At 51.7% G+C, this 27940-nt stretch overlaps 1 protein-coding gene across 2 annotated transcripts in view; it reads left to right on the top strand.

The window, feature by feature from the left end:
- Positions 1–22334, top strand: part of ASIC2 (acid sensing ion channel subunit 2) — a gene marked incomplete at its 5' end in the record, with an annotated part of 988380 nt that extends 966046 nt beyond the window's left edge. For both annotated transcript variants that reach the window (XM_081218213.1, XM_081218212.1), the window contains 7 exons: positions 8041–8191; positions 10613–10669; positions 11911–12064; positions 14156–14247; positions 17685–17764; positions 19408–19476; positions 21400–22334. In XM_081218213.1, the coding sequence (XP_081074339.1) occupies positions 8041–8191; positions 10613–10669; positions 11911–12064; positions 14156–14247; positions 17685–17764; positions 19408–19476; positions 21400–21501 (705 nt within the window). In that variant the 3' untranslated portion in view covers positions 21502–22334. The remainder of the gene's footprint in view (positions 1–8040; positions 8192–10612; positions 10670–11910; positions 12065–14155; positions 14248–17684; positions 17765–19407; positions 19477–21399) is intronic.
- Between the last annotated feature and the right edge of the window lie 5606 nt (positions 22335–27940).

Here is a 27940-nt window from a genome sequence, read left to right on the forward strand (position 1 = left end):
CTAAACAAACATTTATTGCACACTTGGAAGGTGGATGAGTTGAGAGGGTGGGTGGATGGATGGATGGGGGGGCGGTGTGGGTGAATGGATGGATGGATGAATGGAAGGTGGGTGGGTGGATGGATGGATGGATGGATGTGGGGCTGGGTGGGTGGATGGATGGATGGAGGGTGGGTGGATAGATGGATGGATGAATGGAGGGAGGGTGAACGGATGGATGGATGAATGGAACGTGGGTGGATGGATCAATGGATGGATGGAGGGATGAATGGAGGGTGGGTGGATGGATGGATGGATGGATAAAAATAATAATGAAAAAAATAATATTTTTATGAAAATAAAAGTGCAGGGGCTGTCTGCCCCATGACACCAAAGCTGGAAGGATTCTTGTAGAGCTCCAGAGGCATATCTAGAGCCAGCAAAGCCCAAGGTGAAAGTCACGTTAGAATGAGGCAAGTTATAGTCTTTGAAAAAGATCCTCTTGCTTTTTTGAATAAACAATTCACTTTTTGCTCTTGTCACGTTCTCTCCCACTCGCAGACATTTTTACAATGGATATAACCTCATTATTTTATTATTAGTCACAAACCATGGGTAATTCACTTTTTAAACTGATTTTTGTTGCTTACTGAAGTGCTGCATCAGCTACTACTACTTAGTTTCCAGCCAGCACAACCAGTTCTGTGTGTGACCCCAGGGCAGGACCAGGATGTTGCTGAATTCTGATTGGGTGAATCCTCCTGTGGTCCAAATGGTCCAAATGCCGTTTGGAGGGTGCTCCTACGCAAGAGGGCGGGTTGTGGTTCCCGTTCTTGCAGGGAAGTCACATTCTGTATTTTATATAGTACATAATAAGTCTTATCTAGTCTATGTGAATACTTAACAATGTATAGTTTGATGGTTCCCGCAGATGAAGCTTCCCTAAATACAACATTTCCTCTCAGTTCTGATTTCAGTCAAATGGCAGTGTTTAGATAAGTTCTAACACCACATCTGTGATCCATTGGTGATGGCTGCCATTTGTGCAGGACGCGGGGAGGGGTGCAGTCATCTGGTTTGCCTTATAGAGCACCCCCTATACTCTACTACCCCTGGAGGTTATCTATTCTGAACCCAGATGCTGCAGGTGAAAAAGCTATGTCCCCCAGAGAGGACAGCAGGGTAACAGCACAGCCAAGATTAGGCCGTCTCCCTGACCCCCAGTCAGGAGCCTTGCAGCCAGACAGACCTGGGTTTGGCTCCTGCCTCTGCCATTTCTTAGCTGTGTGGTGTTGGGCAAGTTACTGAAGTTTGCTCGTCTGTAAAATGGGGATGATAATATTTAACTGGCAAAGTTGTCGTGAGGGCTAAACTGTTCAATGACTCCGTGCAACATTTCCCATGTTGGGTTCTGAAGAACCCATGTTCCCATCCCCAGATCTCTGCTGCAGCGTCCATCCACCCACCCAGGAATTGCCTCTGCTTCCTGTGGACCCCACCCACTACGGTAAAAGGCAAGGCAAGGCACGGCACATTGGTAAACGTGTAGACTGCTGGCTTCTAGTTCCAGGTCTGCCTCCTACTGTCCATGACCAGAGTCTCTTTAACGCTTCCATGTCCCAGGATATACAGTGGAGATCATAAAAGTACCAACCCCACAAGGCTATGGTAAGGATTCGAGGAGTCAGTCCAAGTAAGGTGCTGAGTAAGGGCTCAGCAAATATCAGCGGTGTCTATACCATCAATTAGTCTACAGTGAGTCTTCAGGGCAAGGAGTTCTTACTCACACAGGGTCATTGTGTGGGTTGAAAGAGACGCTGTCCTTACAAGCACCTACCGCAGGGTCTCCAACCGGGAGGGGTTATTATTGCTCAGTCTCTTTGCGATGACTTTTGCTTCTTCCTGGTGCTATCTCTCCTGCTTTGACCTTGGGGACTGAACACTCACGAAAACCACAGGGATGGGGCGGGAGAGGGGCAGGTGCCGCACTGCTTCTGTGCTGCCTGCAAGGACATGCTTCCCCTGAGACTCCATCGCTGCCTCTGTTACCGACTGATTGGTGGATTTGATTTTAGTATTTTATTTGATTTTAGTATTTCTTAAAAGCACAATATAATCATTTGTGAACACACTTAAATCACTCCGCCGGATGCAATACAAACATCAAACCCAAAATTATGGCTAGAAAGCAAGCAGGCTCTGATTTCCCCTCCATCTGGGTGGGCCAGGGGGAAGTTTGTACTTGTAGTAGAAGGTGGGAAAATGAGGGGGGTGGGGATCACAGGGCATGGCCAAGAGCAGGGAGACCTCACGAGGCCACCGATCCTAGAACCTGGGGCCTCTCAGAGTGCCGTACCTTTAGGGCCCTGCCCCTTACAGATGGAACAGAGAAGCCCAGAAAGGGTAAGTGACATGCTCAAGATCACACAGGAAAACCTACCATCAGCTAATCCAGGACTCAGATGTGATTTGGTGCTGAGCCCACCTCAGTGCAGAGCCAGTGGAGACCAACATGGAGGACCCTTTGCTCCTCCTGGACTGGGTGAGGGCAACCCCCTGCCCTCATCCTCTGTACTGGGGCTGGGAGAAAGCAGGGTGGTACAATTCATTCATTTATTCACTCATTCATTCAATAAGTATCAAGCACCCATTATATGCCAGCCCCTGTACTAGAGGCCTGAGATCCAGTGAACAGGAAGAGATATGAGTGTAGCTGAAAAGGTAGATGCCGATTAGGAAAGGCTCGTGGAACCAGCCACCGACTGATACCTTTAATGAAGGACTTTCACAAGCACTTCCCAAACCTAGGACTCAGCAAACACATGGAAACACTGCAGGAGGCTCTTCCCACCTATCGTCTCATTTAACCCTCAGGGAGGCCCTGGGAGTTACAGATAATTAGCTCTGTTTTGCAGATAAGGAAGCTGAGACCCAGAGTAGTTACGTAACTTAGCCAAGGCCACACAGCCTGTCTGTGGTGGCACCATGTTCTTCCCACTTGCCCCCAGCTGTGCAGGCTGGGGCGGAAGAAGAGAACAGGCCCTGGGAATCTGGGGACACACCTTAAGGTGGTGGCAGGAGGGGTCTGTGGCAAACAGGAGCCCCTGGACAGCAGGTACCCCCATTTTACTCACCTCTCTAGCCCCAGTGCTCAGCCCGGTGCCTGGCACATCGTAGGAGTTAATGAAATGCTTGTTCAATTAGGCTGGACCACTGGGCTGGCTGGGCTAACAGGAGCCCCACTGAGCCTTTGGTAACAGCCCAGACTGTACCCCGACTCCTGTTTCCTGCACCCCGAGGCCAGCTTCCTCTGGTTGAGCACTTCTTCATCCATGGAAACCTCACTAAGTGAGCTGAACACCCCTGCTGACTATGTTCTCTGGAAAACAGCTCACAAAGGGGATTTTTTTCCCTTCACTCTCAAGGCAGTTTTTCCCAGAGTGAAGGCTTCCCACTAACTCTGATCCAGGGCCACTCTGCCCTCATCTTGATCAGTTTCACCAAACACCCGGAGGGAAGAAAACACGTTGTGAGCCAAATGTTCAGACCCGATCGATCATCGGAGAGCTGCCCACCCCTCTGCCCACGCTTTATCCCGGTTTGTATTAAGTGAGACACATAGACTCAAAACTTTGAAGATTCTGGAGGCATTTAGCAGCTCTCTGGTCCAGACCCCTTGCTTTATGGAGCAGCTAAGCAAGGCTCAGAGGTTACAATTCCTGCCCAAGGAACCACATAAGTCACTGGAACCTCACTGGGTGTTCACACTCAGTGCTTCTCCCTGGAAGCCCCAGCAATGCTCCTCTCACGATGCTACCCACTCTGTTTCATTTCTGGCACAATCAAGAAGAAGTGGTCAAATCTGCTGCATGCTAGCTTCCCGGTCAATCACGCACAGATAGATATCCCAGAGAGAAGACTCCAGGAGTAACAGAAAATAAGGGTGCACCACGGGACATCGGGGCGTGCGTCTGTGTTTCCGGTCATCAGAGTGAGTATCTGTGTTATGGATGCAAGGCACGACCAGCTCTGTTGCCTGGTCACTGTCCACGGTGAGACAGCGCCCTAGTGGGGAGAAAAGAGGCCAACATCGTCTCTGGTTCATTCAGCATCTATTATTCACCAGCCGCTCTTGGAGATGTTTCATCTTGTTACAGAACGAGGCAGAAAAAAAAAAAAAAAACACATGATAACATTTGGCTTTAGAATTCCTCCTAGGGAGGGAAGTGCCTTTCCTTGAGACTCCACGGGAAAGGTGGTTGCCATGTTACCAAGATGACAGAGGATGATGCAACTACTTAAGAATAAGTGGATTCTGCTCCTGGAAAGGGTGGCAAAGCACATAAGGAGAGAGAAAGGAGGAGGGAGAGAAGGAAGGAAAGGAGAAAGATGGAGAGGGGCTGGGCTTAGGCAAGGTGAAGGAGCTTTGCTCTGATGTAGACCCTCCTCCAACTCTGACATCTTCCTTATATTCTAATGCCCTGGGTGAGTGGGCTTTCTGTGGAAATGAACAAGGGGCTGAGTTTCACATCCTATCCATATGACACGGAACAGAGACCGGAAGACGTCAGCCAAGGGCCACAGCTGCGTTCCACGTACCTTATGTTCAAAATTCACAGTATCCCTCTGAAGTAGTTAATATCTCGGGGTGCTTCTCGTGCAGAAAGAGGACATCCCCCACTTAGCAAGTGGCAGAGCCAAGATTCCAGCCCAGCTGGGTCTGACCACAGAGCACGTGCTCCTAACATGGGTGCTCCCGGCAGATAGAGAACCTCGGCCAGATGGGCTAGTGAGGAAGAGAAGGAAGCCAAGCAGGCCAGAACGAAAACCCCGACCCAGCCCTGGGAAGGAACCTGCAGGGGAATCCCAGAGCCTAAAGGGATCTGGTCCAGGAGAGCATCGTGTCCAGCCCCTGAATCAAAAGCCCAAGTGGCTGACATGACAAAAGAGCCAGGTGGGTACCAGAGCCTCTCTCCTTGTCTCCCTCCTCCTTTGTCTCTCCTCCGGTCTTTTCTACCCTTTCCAGGAGCAGAATGAACATATTCCTATGCGTTCTCATCATCGTCACAGCATCTCTCCCTTAGGAGCATCCCAGCCAAGGCTTCTGTGGGCTGCAGACAAAAGGAAAAGGCCAAGGGAGCTTGGCAAGGTCCTATGAGACGGTCTCCCTCCCAGCGTCTCTGACTACAGAGACCCGCCTTGAGCAGCTAGGCTAACTGCAGCGCCACCTGCTGGCACACCTTGGGACCTATGGGCTGGAAGAGGCTGGGAAAGCCAGTGGCTGAGGAACAGCATAGGGCGTCCCGAGGCAGGCAGGGTGCAAACACAAACTTCTCTCTAGAAAACGAAAACTACTGTGGAGAGAAGCCTCAAGACAGTGGAGCGAAGACAGGCACGCACCAGGGTATGCCATCACAAAAGTTCTGAGTTATTTGCTCAGCTCATAAATGTAAGCAATTGTGCAAGGCTACCAGTTCCATGGCACAGTGAGAAGAAAAAAGGCTAAGGATGGATGAGTTGTTAAGTAAATGCAGGAACACTTTAGAGCTCAATCCTGGTGTCTCTCCTCTCTCCCTGGGCTGGCTCATCCACCCCACAGCTTCAAGATCCCCTAAAGCCACACACAAACACACACATTTACATCTCCAGCCCAGATCTCTCTCCCAGCTCCAGAGCCCTAGATCAGCAGCCTGGTGTCCTCTTGACTTGGACATCTGCATTGGCAGCAGTTCTTATATAGTAAACCCAGTGCAAAGTCACTTGAGCCAAAAAGGGTGGAGTTTCACTAGTCTGTAAAACCAGATTGTAAGGAAAGCAGAGGTGGAGCTGGACTATTTGTTGAATGAATGAAAGGGTAGAAAAACATGAAGACGTTTGTTAGGGGAGAGAGATAGGAACTAAGTCTTGGTGGGTACCTACTAGCTGCTGGGCACTTATTTAATCCGATGAGGAGGCTAAAAGCAGGGGCTGGGGAATGGGGGCTTTGTCACTTACTCAAAGTCACACAACTAGCCCATGAAAGAGTGAGGTTCAAGGTTCTGTCTGACTTGTTCCACTGTCTCTAGTTCTCAAATTAAAATTATAGATGTAAGGTCTGTGATTGGATATAAGGGCTTAAGAGATTTTAGAATCTCCAACTGCACATGCAGTATTTGAATCTCTCTCTTCCCATCCCAGCCAGGTAGTTGTATGGTTTCTGCTTGAACACCCCTCATGATGGGGACCTCACCCTCAAGATAGGGATTTTATCATTGAATCATAGTAGCAGGTTAGAAAGTTGAGACAGAATTTATCCTTCTTTAGGATTAAATAAGAGAATGCATGTGCTATGCCTACCACAGTGCCTGCAACATCAATAAATGTGATCATCCTCCCCACTTCCCTTAGGACAACTGTTCTTGTGTCTGTCTTTCCCTTGGGATGCCAGGAAACAAATCTAATTCTTCTTCCCTGAGACAGCTCTTCAGATATTTGAAGACAGTGCTTCAGGGTCCCTCTGAGGCTTCACTTACCCAGGATAAACAAATACTCCAACCCGCTTTCAGGCACTCGTTGGTAAGCAAGAGTTGATGCTGTACTCACTGCGATTTTCCAGCTGCTGTGGTGTGTGAGGCTTCAGAAAATCTGATGGAACAAATGATAAACCAGCCACAGCAGGGTAGCCATGGTATCTGGATCATGACCTCTGTATTAAAAAAGGGAAGTGATTGACCCTGAACAAACAGTAGCACATCCCCAGAGTTTCACCAGCTGCATTCTTGGTCCACCCACTGTGGGAAATTGTTTTAGAAGAAGAAAAAGAAATGAGAGTCTCCCAAAATGATTTTACATCATTTTAGACCCCCTGTCTTGCCAAAAGTCACTGTGAATTCTTCCTAAATCCAGTTTGTGTGCTTATCGATCCAATATTGAGCAATGTAGGGGACTGAATCCATTCTAATCATAGACTATCAAACCTACCCCCAGATACTCCCTCTTTACGGATGGGGAAACTAAGGTCCAGAGGAGAGCGGCGACTTATCCAAAGTCATACAGGAAATCTGTGCCTGGTCAGCTCATGAACTCCAAAGAAAGATGAGAGAGTAATGCAAGCCTTCATGGGAAAGGAAGAAGAAAGGAGCTGTTAGAAAAAAAAACAAAAGAGAAAAGCTCTGAAAGGTCCTCTCTGGAGTGTTTCTCCCTCCTTTCATCCATTTCCTATAGAGACAATGCAGTATACAAGGGCAAGATTCGAGTCAGAAATTCCTAGGTCCATATGCTGACTCTGTGTGTGATCTTAGACAGACTACTAACCTTTCAGATACTCAGTTTCATCATGAATAAAATGAGAATAGGAACAGCCCCCTCAAAGGAATATTATGAGTCTTAAAATATAGAGAGAGACTGTTGGTTCTCAGTAATGGTGGAGCAGCTTATATCAGACTAACCCTTCTGGAAATAACAATTATAAACTCTGGACAAAATATTTCAAAAGTACTATTTGATGGCATTGGAGAGAGACTAAAAACAGGCAGAAACTGGAGGGTATACAGCCCTTGAAGGAAGGGAATCACACTGGATGAAATACACATTTATTTACCTGACCTCTCCTTTGAGGGCACGTCGAGTTCTAAGGGAATATTGTAGATAGAGCTCAAGCAGAAAGCAGCAGTCATTGAGATAAAAAGTCTCAAGCTAGAGTTCAGGGTTGCCAGAAAAGCTTAAAAAAATGGGAAGAAAAATCCTAGAAAGGAGGGGCCCCCAGAGGCAGAGCCCCCAAATTTTTCTCTCACTTCTCTGCTGCTGAGAGATGGGAGGTGACAAATTGTGGAAGTGGGAAGATGTGGCCCGTGTAAGAGACTTTGAGAAGATCAGCATTTATAAGGTTATAAAAAAAATAAGATAGGAAAACTGGTATTGGAGCCAAAAGTAGAAGGCTTGGGAGGTCAATGGAATTGAGGTTGTCATGTAGTAGATTCTCAATAATGGTTTGTTAACGGCATAAGTGAATGAATGAGCCACTGGGCCTGTCGAGGCTGAAGCTCTGGGGCTGACCACTGCCCCCTCCTTCCTGTCTTGCAGCTCACATACCTGCCCCCGCCGTGGGGCGAGTGCCGGTCCTCGGAGATGGGACTCGACTTCTTTCCTGTTTACAGCATCACTGCCTGTCGGATTGACTGTGAGACCCGCTACATCGTGGAGAACTGCAACTGTCGCATGGTCCACATGCCAGGTCAGTGCCAGGCGAGGACAGCCGCAGGGGCCCAGGACTACCTGCAACCTTCTTCGCATGTCTCACCCTGATGGGAAACTCTTCACCCACTCCACGAGGATGCAAAAGGATGCTGTTCTGGGAAGACTGTTATTTGATGCCCAAACTCCTAGAGGGCGGATGGAAACATCCAGTCTGGCAACCAAGGCAGCATCCTGGTGTCCAGAAGTGGTCAGGTGTTTGGAGAACGTTCCTCCCGATGTTCAATATGTTTGCTAATTGTTTGCTGTTCTTCCCTCCTAGAGTTCAGGGTCCAGATGTCTGGATGCTTACAATTCTTACATCCTGGTGTGGTACACGTTCAAACATCCAGATGGTTAATGCTTTCCTCCAGATGTTTCCCTTCTTGCATCCAAATGTCTAGCACTCTTTCAAGCTAGGCAAGAGTCCATCAGCCAGCAAATGAATGCGTGTGTACTGACATTTCTGTTGTCAGTCTAACAATGCATGTAGCCATCATTAGGGGCCGTTGGCTTGTCAGAGGTAGAAGTGGGGTGGGGGGGGCTGATGGGGGCAGGAAGAGTTTGGTACTGCAGCATGGAAGGAAGGCTGACTGAGGCTGGAGTCGGTGGCCTTGCCTTCTAACTCAGGTTCCTCCACATTACTGCTGTGTGACCTGGTACAAGTTACTAAACCTCTCTATTCTTACCTCCATTATCTTTAAAACACAAGGGCTTCCCTGGTGGCGCAGTGGTTGAGAGTCCGCCTGCCAATGCAGGGGGCACGGGTTCGTGCCCTGGTCCGGGAAGACCCCACATGCCGCGGAGCGGCTGGGCCCATGAGTCATGGCCGCTGAGCCTGCGTGTCCGGAGCCTGTGCTCCGCAATGGGAGAGGCCACAACAGTGAGAGGCCTGCGTACCGCAAAAAAAAATAATAATAATAATAAAACACAATCATTCGTGGTTAGGAGGATAAAATTAGGCTAAGATAAAAATGCTTTGTTGGGAATTCCCTGGTGGTCCAGTGGTTAGAGCTCCGGGCTTCCACTGCAGGGGGTTCGGGTTCGATCCCTGGTCAGGGAACTAAGATCCCGCAAACTCCGCAGCGCGGCCAAAAAGAAAGCTTTGTCAATTGCAAACGTCAGTGGTGATTGTGTTAACACATGGGGAGAGGGAATCGAGAGTACTGTTGACTGAAGACCTACTATGTGCTGGGAACTTTGCTGTTGTATTTCATGGCTACAATTTCATGGTTACATCATACTTTATTCGTTTATTTAGCTAAATCCTGATATCCGACATTCCGTTCATTACCAACTGTTTTCTGTTATAACCAGTGCTGAAATGAACATCCTTAGAGCTAAATTCTAAATGAGTGCATTATGATCAGTAATTTCTCTAGCAGTCTAAATTTAGAATTATCGACCTTTAAACTTGCCTCTGAGCTTCCTAGAAGACAGAGCAGAAAGGGAAACATATCAGTTAAATTTTTATTATTAGAAAGGAGGAAGCATATCAGTTCTTCAGCTCTTGAAAAAAACTGGTGTTTAGGGAGAAGGTAAGGAAAAGATATCGCGGTGGGCTTTAACTTTAGCACTTGGTAAAAGAAAAAAATAAAAGTTTCTGGATTTCTACAGAGACCGGAGAGAATTGAGCACTGGTAAATGCTACCTGCCTGATGCTCAGACTGGATCACCAGCCAGTGAGGTTTCCCCATGGAACCTGAGCCCAAAGCAAGCAGGAGAGATTTTAATCATTTCCCCCCCACCCCCCGCCCCATGACACTGTTACTGGCATCTCAGTTATAATGTGGAATTAAGGGCACAGCAAAGAGGAGACTAACAAAGCAGCCCTCACTCCCCTACAGCAGTGTGGTGTGCTGGAAAGAGCCCTAGCCTCGGGATCAGACAGACCTGGGTTCAAAGCCCACCTCCATCACCGCTAGCTCTGATGTCCTGGGAAAACAGGATTCTTTTTTTTTTTTTTTTACATCTTTATTGGAGTATAATTGCTTTACAATGGTGTGGAAAACAGGATTCTTAAGCCTCCATTCTCTCATGGGTGAAACAGATACAGTATTTCCTATTTCCGAAGGTACCCGTGTGGGTTAAAGGGGACGATGCATGCCCAGGACTTAGTAGGTGCTTACCACTGCTTCCCCACTTGAACTGTCAACGCTTTCCTATCACATATGTAAGCCAGATTGTGCAATCTGGGAGACGTTAGCTAGACGGGTCTCGTTACCACAGAGCAGATCAGAAGCCGGTCTTCCGCTCCCCCACTACCCCCAGGCAGCCCTGACCAATGGCTGCCTTCTGACCATCCACTGGTGAATTGCCGCCCCGCCTAGGTACCAAGGTAGCTGGATGCAATCCCTCCCCCCAGCCCAAGGAGGGGAGGGGTTGCTGCCTGAGTACCTCCCCCTGTCTTTCTTCTTTGCAGGGGATGCCCCTTTCTGTACCCCTGAGCAACACAAGGAGTGTGCAGAGCCTGCCCTAGGTCAGTACCGGGGCCAGATGGAATGATGGGGGAGGGGCTGCGATCAAGACCTTGGAGAACTTCCGGGTGCAGAAGAGAGATGGGGAGAAGGGGAGTGGGGAAGGGTGAGGGGAAAGAGGCTGGAAAGGGAGAGGGAGATGGAGAGGAGGAAGGAGAGAGGGGTGGGGGAGGGAATCGATGCAAGTGGATGAGGCTGGAAACCAGACTAGGGAAAGAAAGGAGGTAGAGAGGTGGGGGTAGGGAAGAAGTGGGTTTCAGGGGAGCAGAGAGCACTGTGGAATGCAGAGGGGCGGGCAGAGATGAAGGGAGGATGGACAGTGAGCATCCGGGTGGGCCCCAAAGGAGATCAGCCATATCCCCCCGCACACGCTCTAGCGGTTATTCCAAAGCTGTCCTGTTTCTGCATGCTCCGTCGAGCCAGGTGCGTTCCCCCTACTCCTCTGCCTTCTGCTGGAGGGTTGCTGGTACACACGCCCCGACCCTGGAAAACTTCCAGTGAGGGAGATCACACAAACAAGCTGCAACCCCCAAGCTAGACCCACTCCACGTGCCCACCTCTTCCGGACCCGGGAAATGATATATAACCAAGACAAGCAGAGAGTAGTTAAATCATCCGGACTCAAGTTTGTTCAGCAGCTGCCCTTGCTGGATCTAAGTGCAGCAGCTCTGGACTCACACGTCCAGACGCCTCCAGGAGGGCTGGCGGGAAGGAGGAGGAGTGACTTCCAATGGATGCAAAGACTCAGTTCTGTGTCCTAAACCAGCGAGCAGAACAGGTGGGCGTTGGCTATGAAGGAGCCCCCGAGGGAGTACCGCGGAGCCCAGAGTTTCAGATAAAAGGGTCTCCCACACTTGCCTTTGGAGAACAGCCCCCTCTGTAGATGAGAACTGAGGCTAGGAGCAGAGAAGAAGGCCCTGGGGAGGTGAGGGGTCTGGGACTCCCTTGGAGCCCATTCTCCAAAAGTGGTGCCTTTTCAAAGATTTACAAAGGGTGACATAACAGTAAAGGCAGCAGAAGGAAAACAGGACCAAGAGTAACAGAGAAAGAGTGGGCACATTCTATGAGAGCTCACACCCTCATCAACCTGTAGCAAAAGCCTGGCCCTCCTTCTCTCCACAGCCCCCCACCCCTCATTTACCCGGATGGCACCTCCTCCCAGCTCACTTCTCTGCTGCGGGAACCTGGCTACTCTGGGCCAGGAGGTCCACCTGGCTAAGCCCTGCCTCCCTCTCCCCTCCAGGTCTGCTGGCGGAAAAGGACAGTAATTACTGTCTCTGCAGGACACCCTGCAACCTGACCCGCTACAACAAAGAGCTCTCCATGGTGAAGATCCCCAGCAAGACGTCCGCCAAGTACCTCGAGAAGAAATTTAACAAATCGGAAAAATATATCTCGTACGTTAAGTGGACATGGTGGATGGAGGTGGGGGAGGACGGACTGGGAAAAAATGGGGGGCAGTCGAGGAAGAGGGCAAGGTAAGCAATTAATTCTATTTGGCAGACATTAATTGAGCACCTGCTGTTGGCCACGTTCTGTGCTCAGACTCAGACTATGAAGACAAAGCGGATTAAGATGCAGCCCCAGCCTTTAAGGAGCTTAGAGTCTGGTGGAGAGACAAGTACAAAACTGAAAGCTGTATAGGCTGATGCAGGTAATAAGAGAAGTGGCTGGCCGCCCCTTGCCTAGGGATGCTGTCAAGGAAAGCTTCAGAGATGTTTTTCTTTTTGCATTTTTCTATTAGTTATCCATTGTATACATATTAGTGTATATATGTCAATCCAGAGGTGTTTTTACAGGATGTAGAGGAGTTTTTCAGGCAGGTTTTGAACATTCTCTTCCCTCTGCCTGGAATGCTTTCCTCTCACTCTTCACCTGGCTGGTTCCTCATTCTGCAGGTCTCCATTTAAACGTCATCTCTTTGGACGACTAAATTAGTCCCCTCCTGTCATTTTTCTCTCGAAGCACTCTGGCGTTTTCCTTTATAACACACACCACCGTGTGTAATTCTATATTCACGTGTGTGTTTCCTGAAATTAACTTGCCCGCTTCACAAAAGTGAAGCTCCTTGAGGGCAGGAGCCTTTCTTGTTTTGTTCTCTGCTGTGGAGTGTCTGGCACAGAGTTGATGCTCAAAATATATATATATATATCTTTTAACAGAATAAGTGAAAGAAAGACACAGGAGCAGAGGGTGTCCCAGGCAGAGGCTCAGCAGGGAAAAGCAGTGAAGAGCAGACAAGATTAGGGGAAGGGGAGGCTGGGGGAGGTGACTGTGTCCAAGGTAGAGGATTCTGCAGGCTGAGCTGGGCGGGGGTGGGACGCAGAGAGTGGACTTATTCTAAGAGGACAGGCAGCCACAGAAGAACTTCCACCAGACGAGTGACAGGCTCACACTTGCTGTTTAGGTAGAACCTTCTGGAAATGTTCTTTATCTGTGATGTCCTACATGATGGCCACTGGCCACATGTGGCTACTGAGCATTTTAAATGTAGCCTGAGTGATGGAGGAACTGGATGCTAATTTTATGTCACGTGGATTAGTTTAGCGGTTTTAGGAAGACCCTTCAGGAGGCAGATAGAGGACGGACCAGAAGCCAGGTGGGCAGAAGGGAGCCAGGTGGGAAGCAGTTGCCGTAAACCAGGCAAGAGAGGGTGACATCGTGAATGGCACCTGGGTGAGCCCCGCGTGGAGAGAGCCCCTCTCCCCCAGCCTCTCCCTCCTGCCCACACCGTCACCAGACCTCATCCTGGGACAGCTTTTGCTCCGTGGGTTGAGGACAGGGGACACTGAGGGCATTGTGAGCCATGCCGTGGAAGGAGCCAGGGAATTTTGTAGGAGGTGTCAGACACCGCTGTCGCAGACATTGTGCCGGCCGTAATGACTTCTCCTGCCTACATGTGTCTCATGCACACATCTGCCCAAAAGAGCAAAAGGGAACCGGGGTGCTTCCATCAGAAAACCTGCAACCAGGTGTGGGTTTTCTCCCTAAAAACCCTCCCTGGTCCCTGCAGCTGACTTGGCCATTTGGGGTAGGGGCCCCGCTAGAAGCTTGCTATCAATCCCAGTAAGAACTGGGGGCCTCTCCAGAGTGGGCAGGGGACGTCAACGGGAGGCAGGCGAGCAAGCCTTGTCAAGAGAGTGCTGAGCTCACCTGCACATAAGGGCCCAGGCAGACCCTCTGGGAGCACAGAGACCTGGAGGCCAGGCAGGATTCCTGGAAAGGGTGCAGAGAGAGAGGGGCGTTAGCAACGAGGGGCCAAGGGGACAGCTGATATATGCCTCCAGGGCCGTGAAGAGCACTGAGCTGGGAGTCAGGATGTCAGGTTCAAGCCCCAGCTGTGCCACTAACCAGCTCTAACTTTGAGCCAGTTGTTTCACTTCCCTGGGCCTCAGTTTCCCCATCTGTCTGTGGGAAAATTGTACTAGATGATCCCCATGGATCCTGAGGGTTCTCACCACGTATGACACTGGACATTTCCTCCGCAGAGAGAACATCCTCGTTCTGGATATATTTTTTGAGGCTCTCAATTATGAGACCATTGAACAGAAGAAGGCGTACGAAGTTGCTGCCTTACTTGGTAAGTCAGAGTGTCTGTTGCACAAATGTCCACGTCTCATGGGGATGGGCCGGTGGGCGGGTTACTCCCTCTTCCCTTTGCACTGCTCCTGCCCCAGAATGGGAAGAACTCCACGTGCTGGAGGTGTTAGGCCCAGTTCATGTCCCAGTCTAGGCCTCAGTTCCCCCATCAACACAATGAAGTAGGTGAGCTAGGCGCTCTCTCGGGGCCTTTCCAGCGCCATCCTCTTGGGATTCTATGGTCTTCTGCCCCCAGGTCGGAGTCAGAGCCCTGGGACCATGGCAGGAAGAAAGAGCTGTCAAGTGGAGGGAGGGCTGAGCTGTGGGTGGTCCCAGGCAGTGGGCCCAGGGAGGGTCCCCCATGGAGCCCCCACTGGAAAGCAATTTTGCTGGATTGAGAAGGCCCGGTGCCTCCTGGACTGAGAGCCCTTTGTCAAACACAACAGAAGGGCCATGCATCCCCAGAAATCGACAAACCTGACTGCCACCCCACCCTAGGGCCAGCTCCCCTGGCCCCAAGGGCGCATCATGGATGCAGGAAGTTAATTTCATCACAGTCCCAGCCCAGTGTAAAACTCACAAGACCCCTGTGGGTGCACAGTTAAAAAGACCTGCTCTGGACTCGTCCCCCAACTCCCACTCACTCTCAAGAAAGGATCTGGTGTCTGTGGCTTCGAGGAAAAATAGCTCTTGTCTCTGTGAACTGAATCAGGTGAGAATAGCATCCTGGGTGAGGGCAGGGAGGCATACACCTTCTACCTGGAAGTACAAGGGGAGAGCAAGCCACTGGCCGCTGCACACCAACTGGGAGAACGTGGGCAGGTGGCTTCACTGAGCCTCAGGTTTCTCATCTGTAAAATGGGTCTAATAAAACTCACTTTATGGGGCTTCCCTGGTGGCGCAGTGGTTGAGAGTCCACCTGCCGATGCAGGGGACGCGGGTTCGTGCCCCGGTCTGGGAAGATCCCACATGCCACGGAGTGGCTGGGCCCGTGAGCCATGGCCGCTGAGCCTGCGCGTCCGGAGCCTGTGCTCTGCAACGGGAGAGGCCACAACAGTGAGAGGCCCACGTACCGCATTAAAAAAAAAAAAAAAAAAAAACTCACTTTGTGAGTTTGCTGTGATGGTTAAATGTGGAAAAGCCCCAGCCCACAGGAGGTCCATAAATAGTAGTTTCTGGCACCTGGACAGACACCATGCCAAGGACCCAGGGCCTACCCTGCGGCACCGTCTGAGTGTGTCTGTTCCTCTCCCGGGAGGCTGGTGAACTGGGCCACAGTGGGGTGCCCGCTGGGCTAAGGTGGTCATCACCTGGGCATTGGAGATTGTTGTGGCCAAAGGGCCTCATGCCCTGAGCTGGTGATAGAGCCCTGCTCCGGCCACCTTTATTTTCTAAAGAAGATCAAGGACATGCCTCTTCCCCTTCCGTCCCCTGCCCTACATAGGCTCACAGTCACGCTCAGACACACACACACACACACACACACACGCGCGCGCGCGCACGCAGCGACGAAGACCTGAGCCCCGAATCTGTCAGGAGAGGTAGCCAGTCCCTGCAACAGATATGAGAGAGCGTTTTCCCAGCATCTTGTTCCCACCCAGAACAGCCCACCGTGAAAATCATGCTGCCATCTGTACCTCCCGTGAGGACAGCAAGTGCCACTCGCAAATCGTGAGCCACGGCACCCAATCGGGCCCGTCCCTCCCCTCCCCCTGCCGCACACAGCGCACGCCTCCCGCGGTGAACACACACTCACGTGCTCACCCCTGCACACGCTCACACAGGCTCACTCAGACACACCGTGCCCACTCCCACAAAGCCACATTTGGACGCGCGCGTGTAGCTACCCTAGACGCGGCTTGCCGCCTGTGTAAAGCTGTCGGCGGTCAGGTTACCGCCTATCCCACGCGCGTTCGCGCACGGCGCACCCAGGCCCATACCCCATGCTCCGCCACACCGCTCACACGCGCACAGACACACCCCACTCCTGACGTGCACATGCATCGTGCACACTCCCCGATAAGCCTCCATGGAGGATATTAGAGGGGGCGGGGGGCAGGAGAGGAGTGAAGGGGGGGCAACGTTGAGCCCCAAACCAGGTCCCCCCAGGAAGGGCCGCCTCCCCGTCGTCACGGCTTGGGGATGGGTTGGTTGGGCTCCTCCAGCCACGATCAGGGGAGGAGTGGGCATCCGAAAGTTCTCAGACCAAGAGGGCAGCCTGGACTCTCCAGGAGGCCGGTACATTCACCCCCAACAGCACCCGCTCTCCCCAGCCCAGCCCAGCGGCTGCCAGTCTTAGAGGTCACAGCTGGAAAGGACTTCACAGTTCATCTCCTCCGACCACCACCGCCCCCACGACCACCTCCACCACCAAATGTCCCCGGAAGGCAAAGCTCCTGAGAAGGTCAGGGCTTATCAAAGCCGCACAGCGAGCTGGTGGCCCCCCTCCAAACTCACAACCTCAGAGCCCCCGGCTCTAGCACACTGCCTCCGGAACGAAGAGCTTGGGGCTTTAGGGGGGGATCAGAACCCCCTTGAGAATCTGATAATAACTTCTGAAATACGGACTCTCCCTCTGCAAATGCCCAGGTGCACACACAGTGGATGGCATTCAATTCAGGGGGTCTCCAACCACTGGAAGCTCCCACAGGAGAGCCATTCTCAAACTTTGGTGGGCCAGAGACCCACCCGGGCACTTTAAAATCCTGACCTCCAGACCCCAACCCCAGAGATTCTGATTGTGTAGGCCTAGGTAGGTGCAGGCATCTACACTGATTACAAGTATCCCAAGAGTCTGATGCAGGGGGATCCGAAGACCAGTCTAGAAAGACTTTGGTCGGTGGGGCCCAACATCCAGGGCAAGGACCTCTACTCTAGAAAGAGACCAAACTGAACATTTACTTTTAGGTGGGGAGACAGGGAGATGCTTCCTACGGCCTTATCCCAAGGGTGAGAGGGGCCCCAAGGTGGCTCCAAAGCCCATGTCATGATTGGGGGGTGTCTCTTGTGTTACTGCTCCCGAGACCCCCACTCAGGGCACCTGACACACGTCTCAAGCTAGACTGTGTCCTCGCCCAGGCCAGGGACCACACGCACCTCGTCTGTTCCCAGCCCAGAGCCAAACCTGAGCCCCACCAGTGTGGTACTAAAAGGAAATGAACAAGCCTGTCAGCCCACGAGGTCTATTCCAGGCCCCCCCGAAAGCATCCAGGTTAGTTCCCGTCCCCATGCGTGCTGAAAACCAAACCCACCAGCTCTCAGAGCTGTGCCGTGAGGGAGGGACGCGTCAAGGGCCTGGCCTCCCAGCTCCCAGGCCCAGGCCCCCCGGGAAGGGGAACCCATTCAGAAAACCTGGTGTCCGAGTTCTCAGTCTGTTCGCCCCTTCCGGAAGCGCTGTCGGGAAAGCCAAGTCTTTGTCTTCTCTCTCTCTCTCCCCAGGTGATATTGGTGGTCAGATGGGATTGTTTATTGGTGCTAGTATCCTTACAATACTAGAGCTCTTTGATTATATTTATGAGGTAAGATTTGGGATCGCTCGTGGGGGAAGGACCTGGTGCCCTCATCCTGCCCCGACGTCCAGAACCAAAGCGTGGCTGGAGGGAGAGCACGGCCTCTCTTCCCCCAGGGCCGCCTCCCCGTCCCTGTCCATGGATATTGTCTATCACCACCTCCTAGGCACTGGGGGAGGGATGGATGTAAGAGAGACAGAAGCCACAGGCCTGTCCTCAGGGCTGTCTGCACTCACGGGGAGGGAGCAGAAGGGATGAGAAGCAGAGGATGAAACTGTGCTGAGGCCACAGCCCTGAGCCCCTCCCGCTGCCAGGGGGCTTCAGACATGGGTGTGTCTGCACCCTCACACTCACACCGCATGCCACACTCACACACCACATATGCACACACATATATCACACGCACTCCACATACACCACTCACACGTGCCATACACACACATCACGCACAGTTACACCACACTCACATACGACATGCACACACATATATCACACACACGTATACCACACTCACGTACTACTCACAAATACACAGGTACACCAGACTCACACCACACGCACACACACACACCACTCACACGCATCACACACACTTGTACCACACTCACACGCGACACCTGCACACACATACACCACACACTCCACACACATATATCACACACAGTTATACTGTGCTCACACACACTGCTCACACATACACCACACGCACACCTCATGCACACACACACACACACACACCCCTGCCCTCCTGGTGGCCCATCACCCGAGCAACGCCTTCCGTGGTCCAGGCAGGTTTCGGGAAGGAGCACGCCTGCAGGGCTCATCAGTCCTGAGCAGGCAGAGAGCAAGGGCACCCCTGCCGCTCCTGGCCACGAACAGTCCGGGAGCTGTCACCCTCAGGAGGCAGCTGGACAAAGCCTCTGAAAGCTTCTCACACAACAAACAGTGGCTTCAGTCACTGAGCGCTCCGGGTGCACGTCAGCCTCCCTCCCCCCAGCCCCGGGATGGCTCCAGGGACTCCAGAAGCCCTCAGGGAAGTCCAGGCCCAACACCGTCCCCAGGACCACCTGAGTCTCAGCCTAGCAAACGGGGTCTGCAAAGCAGTGGCCTGCATCCCAGAGGGGGGCTGGTGATGGCCAAAGGCCGCTGGTAGTCACTGCGGGGAGCCGGCGGGCAGCGGTGACCAGGGGCCTCTAGAGTGCCACATCCTGCCTCTCAGCATGGTGACCTTGTTCCCAAACCGGGTCCCATGGCCAGATTTCATTCTGCCTTGTTGACTCATTTTTGTGAAAAGATATACAAAATCACAGAAATTGAATCGCACCAGGGAACATATTTAGTAATTACCCTTTCTTGCTAAGAATAAAATGTTAAGAACTCAAGTGTATCCCGATCTTGTGAACTGTGGAGTTGTCAGGCCTCGAAAGTGATGAGTAATTCTGTCCCCCAGGACAGACAAGGGACCAGCCATACTGGGAGACCAGGCCCTCCCGTGACCCCCTCCAAGCTCTAGCACCTGCTCCAAAATCCCATCTCAGCCCAAAGATTGGGGAGGGGTCCCAGCCCAGCCACGTGGAGGGAGGTCTCTCTCTCTCTCTCTACCTTGGCTCCGTTCTTCTGGCCTGACCACCCACTTCCTGCCTTTCTTGCAGCTGATCAAAGAGAAGCTATTAGACCTGCTTGGCAAAGAAGACGAGGAAGGGAGCCACGATGAGAATGTGGTAAGGGCAGCCCGGGGTTTGCAGGTTGGTTAGTTCCTCTGGCACATACAGGCCGTGTTAACCCAGATGCGGGGGCCGGAGGGCGGGCCGTGCTTCGTTGCACACCTTTCTGTGGCTCGTGACACTCTGCAGCTCCCAAATCCAAGGACACTCCCACTGAGCCTTGAGCCTCTCTCTGAGACTCACCCCAGAGCCCAGAAGTAAGCCGTGGATGCAGCGGAGACCAGGAGATGCTTCTGCCTGGACCAATCCAGCTTCTCCCAGGCCAGAGGCCACGCCCCTCTTCTCATGCCTTGGGAGAACCGGAGAGGCTCTGCGTAGGTCCACTCCCTTATTCTGCGGCGTGGCAGAATACAAGCAGGGATGTCCCTGGTACTCTACCCATTTTGAAGGGGACATAGGGTGTGCGGCCCTGTGAATTTGGTAGTGGCAATAATACCCATTAGAACTGCTAACCATTGTATGCCTGGTACGTGTCAGGCACTGTGCTAAGTGCCTTAAGAGCGCCACGTCATTTCAACCCGACCGTCACCCTAGAGGAAGGTCTGTTTTTATCTGCATTCTGTGCATGAGGCCGTTGTGGCTCAGAGACCAAGCTTACACTGCAGGTGAGTGTCAGAGCTGGGCACAAAGCCTCCCTAACCACTGTCCTACTCTGCCTCTCATTCCTCGAGCCAGAGGGGGGCAGCACCTCTTATGCTGCTCATCCTTCTTCCCTAACTCAGTCTGCTCCTGGACCCCGGTCTCCACTGAAGGTTGCAGGTATCGCTGGCTTTCCCCAAGTCAGCACCCCGGCCCCAAGAGACCACCCATTCAGTGGCCACTTGCCCCCTTAAAATCATAACATGCCAGATGGATCCCAGGCCCCTCCTCCTGTTTGGGCTCCCACGTCTGTTCCAGACACTATTTCTCTACCCACCTCCCAGGCTAAAAATCTCACTTTGATTCTCTCGGGTCCCTACAGCCTCTGCTTGAACAGAAGACAGCTTCTGTTGAGGAGAGGGCAGTGTGGAAGGAGGCCAGGCTCTGGACTCAGCTACCTGCCTGGATCCCAGGTCCCCGCTTCCCAGCCGTGTGTATCTGGGGGCTCGTTACTTCCCTTTCTGATCATCTGCTAAGTCACTGGGGCTTCAGGGGGTGCCATTCAGATTAAGTGAGGCCAGGCCTGTAAAGCCATGAGCTTTGCCTAGTTTATAATGAGCGCTGAGCAAATACAGGCTCCCTCCCCCTCCCCGAGCCTCATCCTCATCAGATCTCCCCCCTGCATTCTTGGCACAGAATTCTGCTCCCATCCCTCCCAGCCTCCAGCCCTCCGCAGCCTGGGAATCACCTGGAAAACTCAAAGCTATCTCAGCCCCACCCTGCTCAGGGGCCCAAGACAACTCTTCCCTGGGGCCAGCCTAACCTAAAGGTCCTTCGGGCAGCTGTGATCAGGGGTCAGGGTTCTGGCTGGGGTCCTCCACTGCTTGGCCTCAGCGATTGGCACCCCCCTGCCCCAGGCTTGGCCACAGGCCACCCCTCCTCCAGCCGAGGCTGACCCAACAGAGGCCCCAAGGGCGAGGGTAGGATGGGCCATCCAAGCTCCAAAGCTACACACCACTCAGATGTAGCTTCAGGTGACACATCAGGGGACTGCTAGAGAGAAGGTCAAACCAGTCACTAAGCCCCATCCCCACTCTGCGGGTGTGAGGGGGGGTGTGCCTAGGTGGAGAATGGAGAGGATTCTAAAGGCAATGAGGCCCCTTCAGCCTCATGCTCCAAGATGGCAAGCCAGCGTGTGAGATGTCTGGGGCGGAGCAGCTGTGCCCCGGGAGAGCCCACAGTGGGCAGCGTGGTTCCCAGGGCCTGGGCTGGGCTGCCCGGGGGCATCGTGATGAACTTTTGCTGAATGAGCATCAACGTCCACTTTCCCCTTCCCACCAGAGCACTTGCGACCCGATGCCAAACCACTCCGAAAACATCAGCCACAGTGTGAACGTGCCCCTGCAGACAGCCCTGGGGACCTTGGAGGAGATTGCCTGCTGACAGCCCTCCGACCCCCCGGCACCCCCCAGACAGACCTTGAGGCCCAGGACCAGAACAGGGGACGGCAGGCTCAGGTGGGATGGCCCCTGCCGACCGACAGAAAGAAGCAAGAGCCCCCTGTGCACACATAGCAAACTCTCTGTCAAAACCTCGCTCCAGCCTCGTCTGGCACGACGCGTCCTCAGGCCTTGCTGCCGCGCACCCGTCCCTCTTAGGAGAAGTGAGTCACGCTCTGGAACTGTCCGAGAACCAACCTGCCATCACACCTCACTGCCAGATGTAAAAAGCAACTGCATGCTCTGAGTCCTCACGGCACCGCCTCCACGTCTGTCTCTGTACTTGACCCTCCTCCGTGCGGTTTCCAGCAGTCCCTCTGCAGCTGTGCAGGGGGACCAGGTTCCAGCCCCAAAGTCACCACGAGGCCACGCTGGAATCACACCTGCACGATCAAGAGGGAAACCGCAGAACTCGATATGTCCGGTCCTTGTGTAGTTTGTGAAGGTTCTTAACCTGCCCACAAAGCCCTCCCCCACCTCCCCAAGCCGGCCCACAGGGTGATCAGGGCCACCCCCTGGCCTCCACAGCGGCCCCGGGGACTCATCCGCGGTGCCCACGTCATTCTGCTCTCCCTGTGACGCGGCTTGTACAGTCTGATTCTGTTTCTTTGGGGGGCTTTTTTTGTTTGTTTGTCTGTCTGTTGGAGATCTGTTTCATTTCCTTTTCTGAATTTGGGTTTTGATGTTCTGAGGTTTGGTTTGGTTTTTCCATTTTCTCTGGCATTTATTTATTTGTGCTTCCAATCACAGTCATATTAAAAGCTGGTCTTGTGGAAATGGCTGAGTCGTCTCTGCCCTTCCCCCACACTCTTTCTCCCCAAGACTTTAGGAAAGAGCCAGATCTCCAGGTCAACAACCACAGGACGAATAGGTAGCTAGATGGATAGACAGATAGATAAATGATATAGATAGATAGATAGATGATAGATAGATGATAGATAGATGATAGATAGATATAGATAGATAGATGATAGATAGATATAGATAGATAGATGATAGATAGGTAGATAATTAGATGACATATTTTATGCATTATTTACCTTTACAAAACACGTACACTCTGTATTCTATTCTATTCTATCCCACATCTTTAATGCTATTGATCACAACATTGTAAATGGCTTCCCCACCCCACGAATGGGTCACAGCCCAAGGTCTGAATGACACTGCGCTGGACCACAGGCACGTGGCATGCAGACAGGGAGGCACAGCACGCTGTGCAGACCTGCAGACCTTAGAGGAGGCCTTCCCATCCCTCTGCTCGTCTGTCCTCTGTCCTGGCTCCTCCTGACCCGGCCAGTGAATTCAGGCTGGACCCCTGCCCCAGCATGGCCCCCTCCCACACTCCTGCCTTCCCCAGCCCTCTCTGCAGCCCACCTCCTCACCCCCTCAAACTGACCTGCTTCTGCTTTGCTCCCCGTGACTCCTGAGAGCATGTCCATGTGGGCGGGGGGAGGTGCCCTCTGCTGGGGATGCAGCCTGCCCTTTCAAGCCCCCCCTGTGGCAAGAGAGAGCTTCCTGTTCTGCAGAATCCTCGTCCTCACAGCATCTTGCTAATTCCGCAGGACCAGTTCCTGTGGTCTCATCTTTTACTTCCCCTTACTTCCCCCCACCACTCCCAACTCAAAGTTATCCCCAGAGCCACGAAGAAAGACCTAATATGGTTTGTACCTCCCTCCTCATGCACAAGTGCACAGAAAGCACTGGCTAGACCCGGCAGTCTGGTCCCTGCTTCACTATCCAATCTCTCTCTCTCTTTCTCCTACCACAAGGAATTGATGGATGAGATCATGCACCTCTCTGGGCTCAGTTCCCTCCATCTGAGTATGAAGATAATACCTTACCTGTGTCTTCACAGATGATCTCCAGAGGCCCCTTCAGACTCGAGGTGCTATGACCGTACTACTCCCCCTGCCAGTGGGACAAGTCACACCAGCCACACACACCAAGCCAGGGCCAGGAGCTTGCAGTCACCAGGCTCCAAGAGGCAGCTAGGACAGAGCATCCCTCTGATGTCTCCTCCCACACATCCTCTCAGGGCTGTTAGCAAAGCTGGGTTTTAATTTTTAGAAACAGGGTGCACAGCTTCTGGAAGTGTCCTTGTTTTCGTGTTCTATCTCTGCTGTAACAAAATGACAAACTTAGTGGCTTAAAACAACACAGATGTATTATCTTACAGTTCAGGAGGCCAAGAATCAGACATGGGTCTCACTGGTTTAAAATCTAGGTGTCAGCAGGGCTGCCTTCCTTTCTGGAGCCTCTAGAGGAGAAACCGTTTCCTCACCTTTTCCACCTTCTACAGGCTTCCCACGTTCCTTGGCTTGTGGCCTCTTCCTCTTTCAAAGACAGGAATGATGGGTTGAGTCCTTACAGCACAAAGGCCATGACCTTCTCCTGTAGTCACACCTCCCTCCAACTCAGATCCTCTCCTGCTTGCCTCTTCCTTTTTTTTTTTTTTTTTTTGCAGTACCCGGGCCTCTCACTGTTGTGGCCTCTCCTGTTGCGGAGCACAGGCTCCGGACGCACAGGCTCCGGACGCGCAGGCTCAGCAGCCATGGCTCACGGGCCCAGCCGCTCCGCAGCATGTGGGACCTTCCCAGACCGGGACACAAACCCGTGTCCCCTGCATCGGCAGGCGGACTCTCAACCACTGCGCCACCAGGGAAGCCCGCCTCTTCCATTTTTAAAGGACTCGATTAGATTAATTAGATTAGATTAGATTAGGCTAGATTAGATTAGGTGCAGCCAATAATCCAGGGTAACCCTCCTAATTCAAGGTTATTAACTAATCACATCTTCAAAGTCTCTTTTGCCATGTAAAGCAACACATTCACAGGTTCCAGGCCTTGGGACATGGACCTTTTGGGGGGTCATTATTCTGCCTACCAAGAGCCCTTTGGACCACATAACCTACTTACCCTCATTTTCGAAATGAGCGGACCCAAAAAGGGAGGGAAGAGACTTGCCTAGCATCACACGGTGAGTTAGCAGCAGTGCCCAAACTACACTCCCAAGCTCCCAGGCTCACAATTCCATCTGCAGGCCCCCTTCAAGCAAGAAGGACTGAGAGTGATCATTTTTCCAGAGTTTGCCAAGGCATGGAACTCTTTCTCCTGAGAGAAGTTCACTCCTCATTACGTCAGGCTGGAAAGTGTCCTTCTGGTGCCTAGACTATAGGATGTAGAAGAACAGAAAATGTCTTCAGACTGCTCCCATCAGGGATAGAATCCAAATTAAATGTCTATTCCGTGAGTTGGGAGTCTGTTGGATGCTTCTGCCTCGTTCCATTTAACAGTTTCATACTTAAATATGTACCTTAAATTGCAATTTGAACTGCTTCATTGGATTCCTGGCTTCCTTTGAAACAAACAAACAAACAAACAAATACATCAGATCAATTTGGGATGGAGTGAAGACTATCCTAACAGGTTTGGATTGCTTCAGGCTTCTGTATGTGGCCCTTCTGATTTGGGGATTCTGGCTTTGTTCATCAGGGAGCAGGTCTACAAACTGAACCTGTTTAAAGAAGAAAAGACAGGAAATTCGAGAGAATAAATCAATCACCAGCTACTGATTATAATTAACCAGTTGTTGAGCAAAGACATAGTTGTAAGCCTAAGTTCTTGGGAGTCGTGGTATTTTTTAGTAGCATTATTTCAAATGAGTAGCCTTGTGTGCAATCATTCTTTTAGTGGAGAAATGATTTCTTTACTGGAGAGGTTTGGTAGAGAAGACCTGGGAATTGTCACATTTTCAAGAGTCACCCAAATGATGACATGATGGCCACGAGTTTGGACTGAGCACAAGCCCAACAATGCACAAGGATGAATCATCAGTGACCTCAAAGTGTCACGTCAACCAATCAATTGATCAATCAACCAAATAATGGCACATAATCTCAGAATCGGTGGAGTCTGCTGCAGTTAGGCGAAAGGAATAAGCATTTCTGTGAGTAGCCTTGCCAGGGACTGAGCCAGCTGCTGCTTAAATGCTGTTTTTTCTTGTTGTTCTGGGCGGAGAGAGGTCCGGGTTATTTTCCTCTCTCCAGCTGGGAGCTATTTTCGTAACAGTCTCAACTAGGAATACACCTAGTGATCAAGGGTCCACAGAGCATCTCTGGCTAGGTTCTTGATGAGCTGGGAGGGAGGAAGGCAGAGCAGGCCCCGCCCACAGGTGTGATCTTCGTGGTAACAGTTCCCTCAGGTGAAGCTCAGCTCAGCCAGCCTGAGCCTGAGACACAGGAAGAACCTGGGACCTCCTCCTCCACAAGCTCAGAGATTTCAATTTGATTCTGAGACCTAAACTCGGAGCAGAGGCAAGAGGCCTCCAGAAAGCGCCTCCAGAAAGCTCCCCCGTTACAGAGAAGCAAAGAGTTTACTTCTCCGGGGGTGTGGGCTGCCAGCCCCGGTCCACCCACAGCCAGGGCAGACCCCGCGCTGCCTAGAACAAGCTTCTTGGCATAGCTCGGAGGGGAGCAGGGCAATGCGGGAAGGGGAGACACGTGAAGAACACGGGTTCTCCATTTATTGATGGTCTATTGAGCGCCGGGCACTTGCCCTCAAGGAATTTATCATCTGAGCAGGGGACACTGACAAGTAAACAGATGACCCTGAGAGACGGATCTGAATTTTGCAGTGGAAGGAGAGCGATAGAGCAGCATATGCAGAGCCAGGAGGTGGGGTGGGATGGGGGAGTGCTGGAGGAGAGGCACAGTCCTGGGACTGCACCTAAGTCCAGGGGAGCCAAGCAAAGAAAGGAAAGGGGCAAGTGTCCACAGTGACCACGGAGAGGCAGGCAGGTGCCGAAGGATGGAGGGCCAGGACAGCAGGTTGAGGGCTGTATCACGGCTGAAGTCTTTCAAGCTCCTTCCTCTGCTCTCCAAGGGTCTAGGACCGTATTTCCCAAGCCAAGGGTTGATGCACCTACCTAATTGCTCTGGGATTCCTAGCACGTAGAATCATTTTGCGCATGCATCTGTGTATTCCTAAGGCTCATAGGCTGAGTGTGTTTGGGGACCACAAGGTCCCTGGGGACCATGAAACAGGTCAGTGGGAACCAGCCCAGCCTGAGGATGGGTGGAAAGGGGAGGGTGTCTTACTAATTCGATTTAACAGTCAATGAAACCTACGCTTACTGGGTTTGTAAGAATAAAGCAATAGCTGGCAAAAGCTTTGGACAGAGTCAAAGGATTGAATTTCTAACCTGTTTCTGCTGTAAACTAACCATATAACTTTGGAAAATGTATTTCACTTCTCTGGGCCTCAGTTAAGAGGGGAGGGGTGGGAAATGGACAATCCCTTTGGTGCATCCCAACTCTAATGGTCTGTGAGTCTAAATTGAGAATGGGTGTCAGGTATCCAAGCAAATATTCCGTTTACTGCTCGGAGCCTCTGTTTCCCATCTGTATAACGGAGAAAATGATACCTAGGTGTCAGGGTAATTATGAGGATTAAACCAGCCGAGGTGAATACTTTCTATCTTTTCTTCTTTCCTTTTTTCTTCCTGTAAAACATTGATTCTAAATCTTGCTTGGATTAAAAATAAGATGAAAACTATGAACTCTCTCCCCAGAAAAAAAAAAATGCACATGTCCCCATAGATGTACATAAAATTTTGCATACAATTTTAGGAGGGTTATGGACCCCAGAAGCCCATCTGTGTTCCCCTAGGGTTGCACCCCTGGTCTAGAAAGTGCTAAATATTCCCCCAGAAGAACTGCAGGAGGAGAGTGCCACTAGAGCAACCACATTTCTTCCCCTAAATGATATTCTGACTGCCATTTTTCAATTTATAGGCAACAAAAAGGATAGATTGGGTTTGATCAATGTCAAGTTTTTTCTCCTATAATTTTTTAAACCTTTGGCACCTGCTGCAGCTTGTGTGCCAGCAAGTTCTCACAGAGGACAAAATGAATGAACGAGCAGAAAATCAGTATGAACAGAGAACCTCTGGCATTACTTTATGCACGTGGTGATTACGAGGGCCGAGGAGACCTGCATACATAGAAAGCAACTGTAGCATCGCTCTACAAACATCCCTGTGGCCTGATTCTTCAGGAATGTGACCACTGCGTCCACTGCATGCAGGAAACGCATGCGTGTGGTCTCTGTATGCCTTTGAGCCCCTAGACACGCACCCCTGTTGACATCTCATTTGTTTTTTTGTTTGTTTGTGTGTTTGTTTCGGTACGCGGGCCTCTCACTGTTGTGGCCTCTCCCGTTGCGGAGTACAGGCTCCGGACGCGCAGGCTCAGCGGCCATGGCTCACGGGCCCAGCCGCTCCACGGCATGTGGGATCTTCCCGGACCGGGGCACGAACCCGTGTCCCCTGCATCAGCAGGCGGACTCTCAACCACTGTGCCACCAGGGAAGCCCCATCTCATT

Source organism: Mesoplodon bidens, assembly GCF_964165515.1.
Source record: "Mesoplodon bidens genome assembly, chromosome: 19".
Taxonomy (NCBI): Eukaryota; Metazoa; Chordata; class Mammalia; order Artiodactyla; family Ziphiidae; genus Mesoplodon; species Mesoplodon bidens.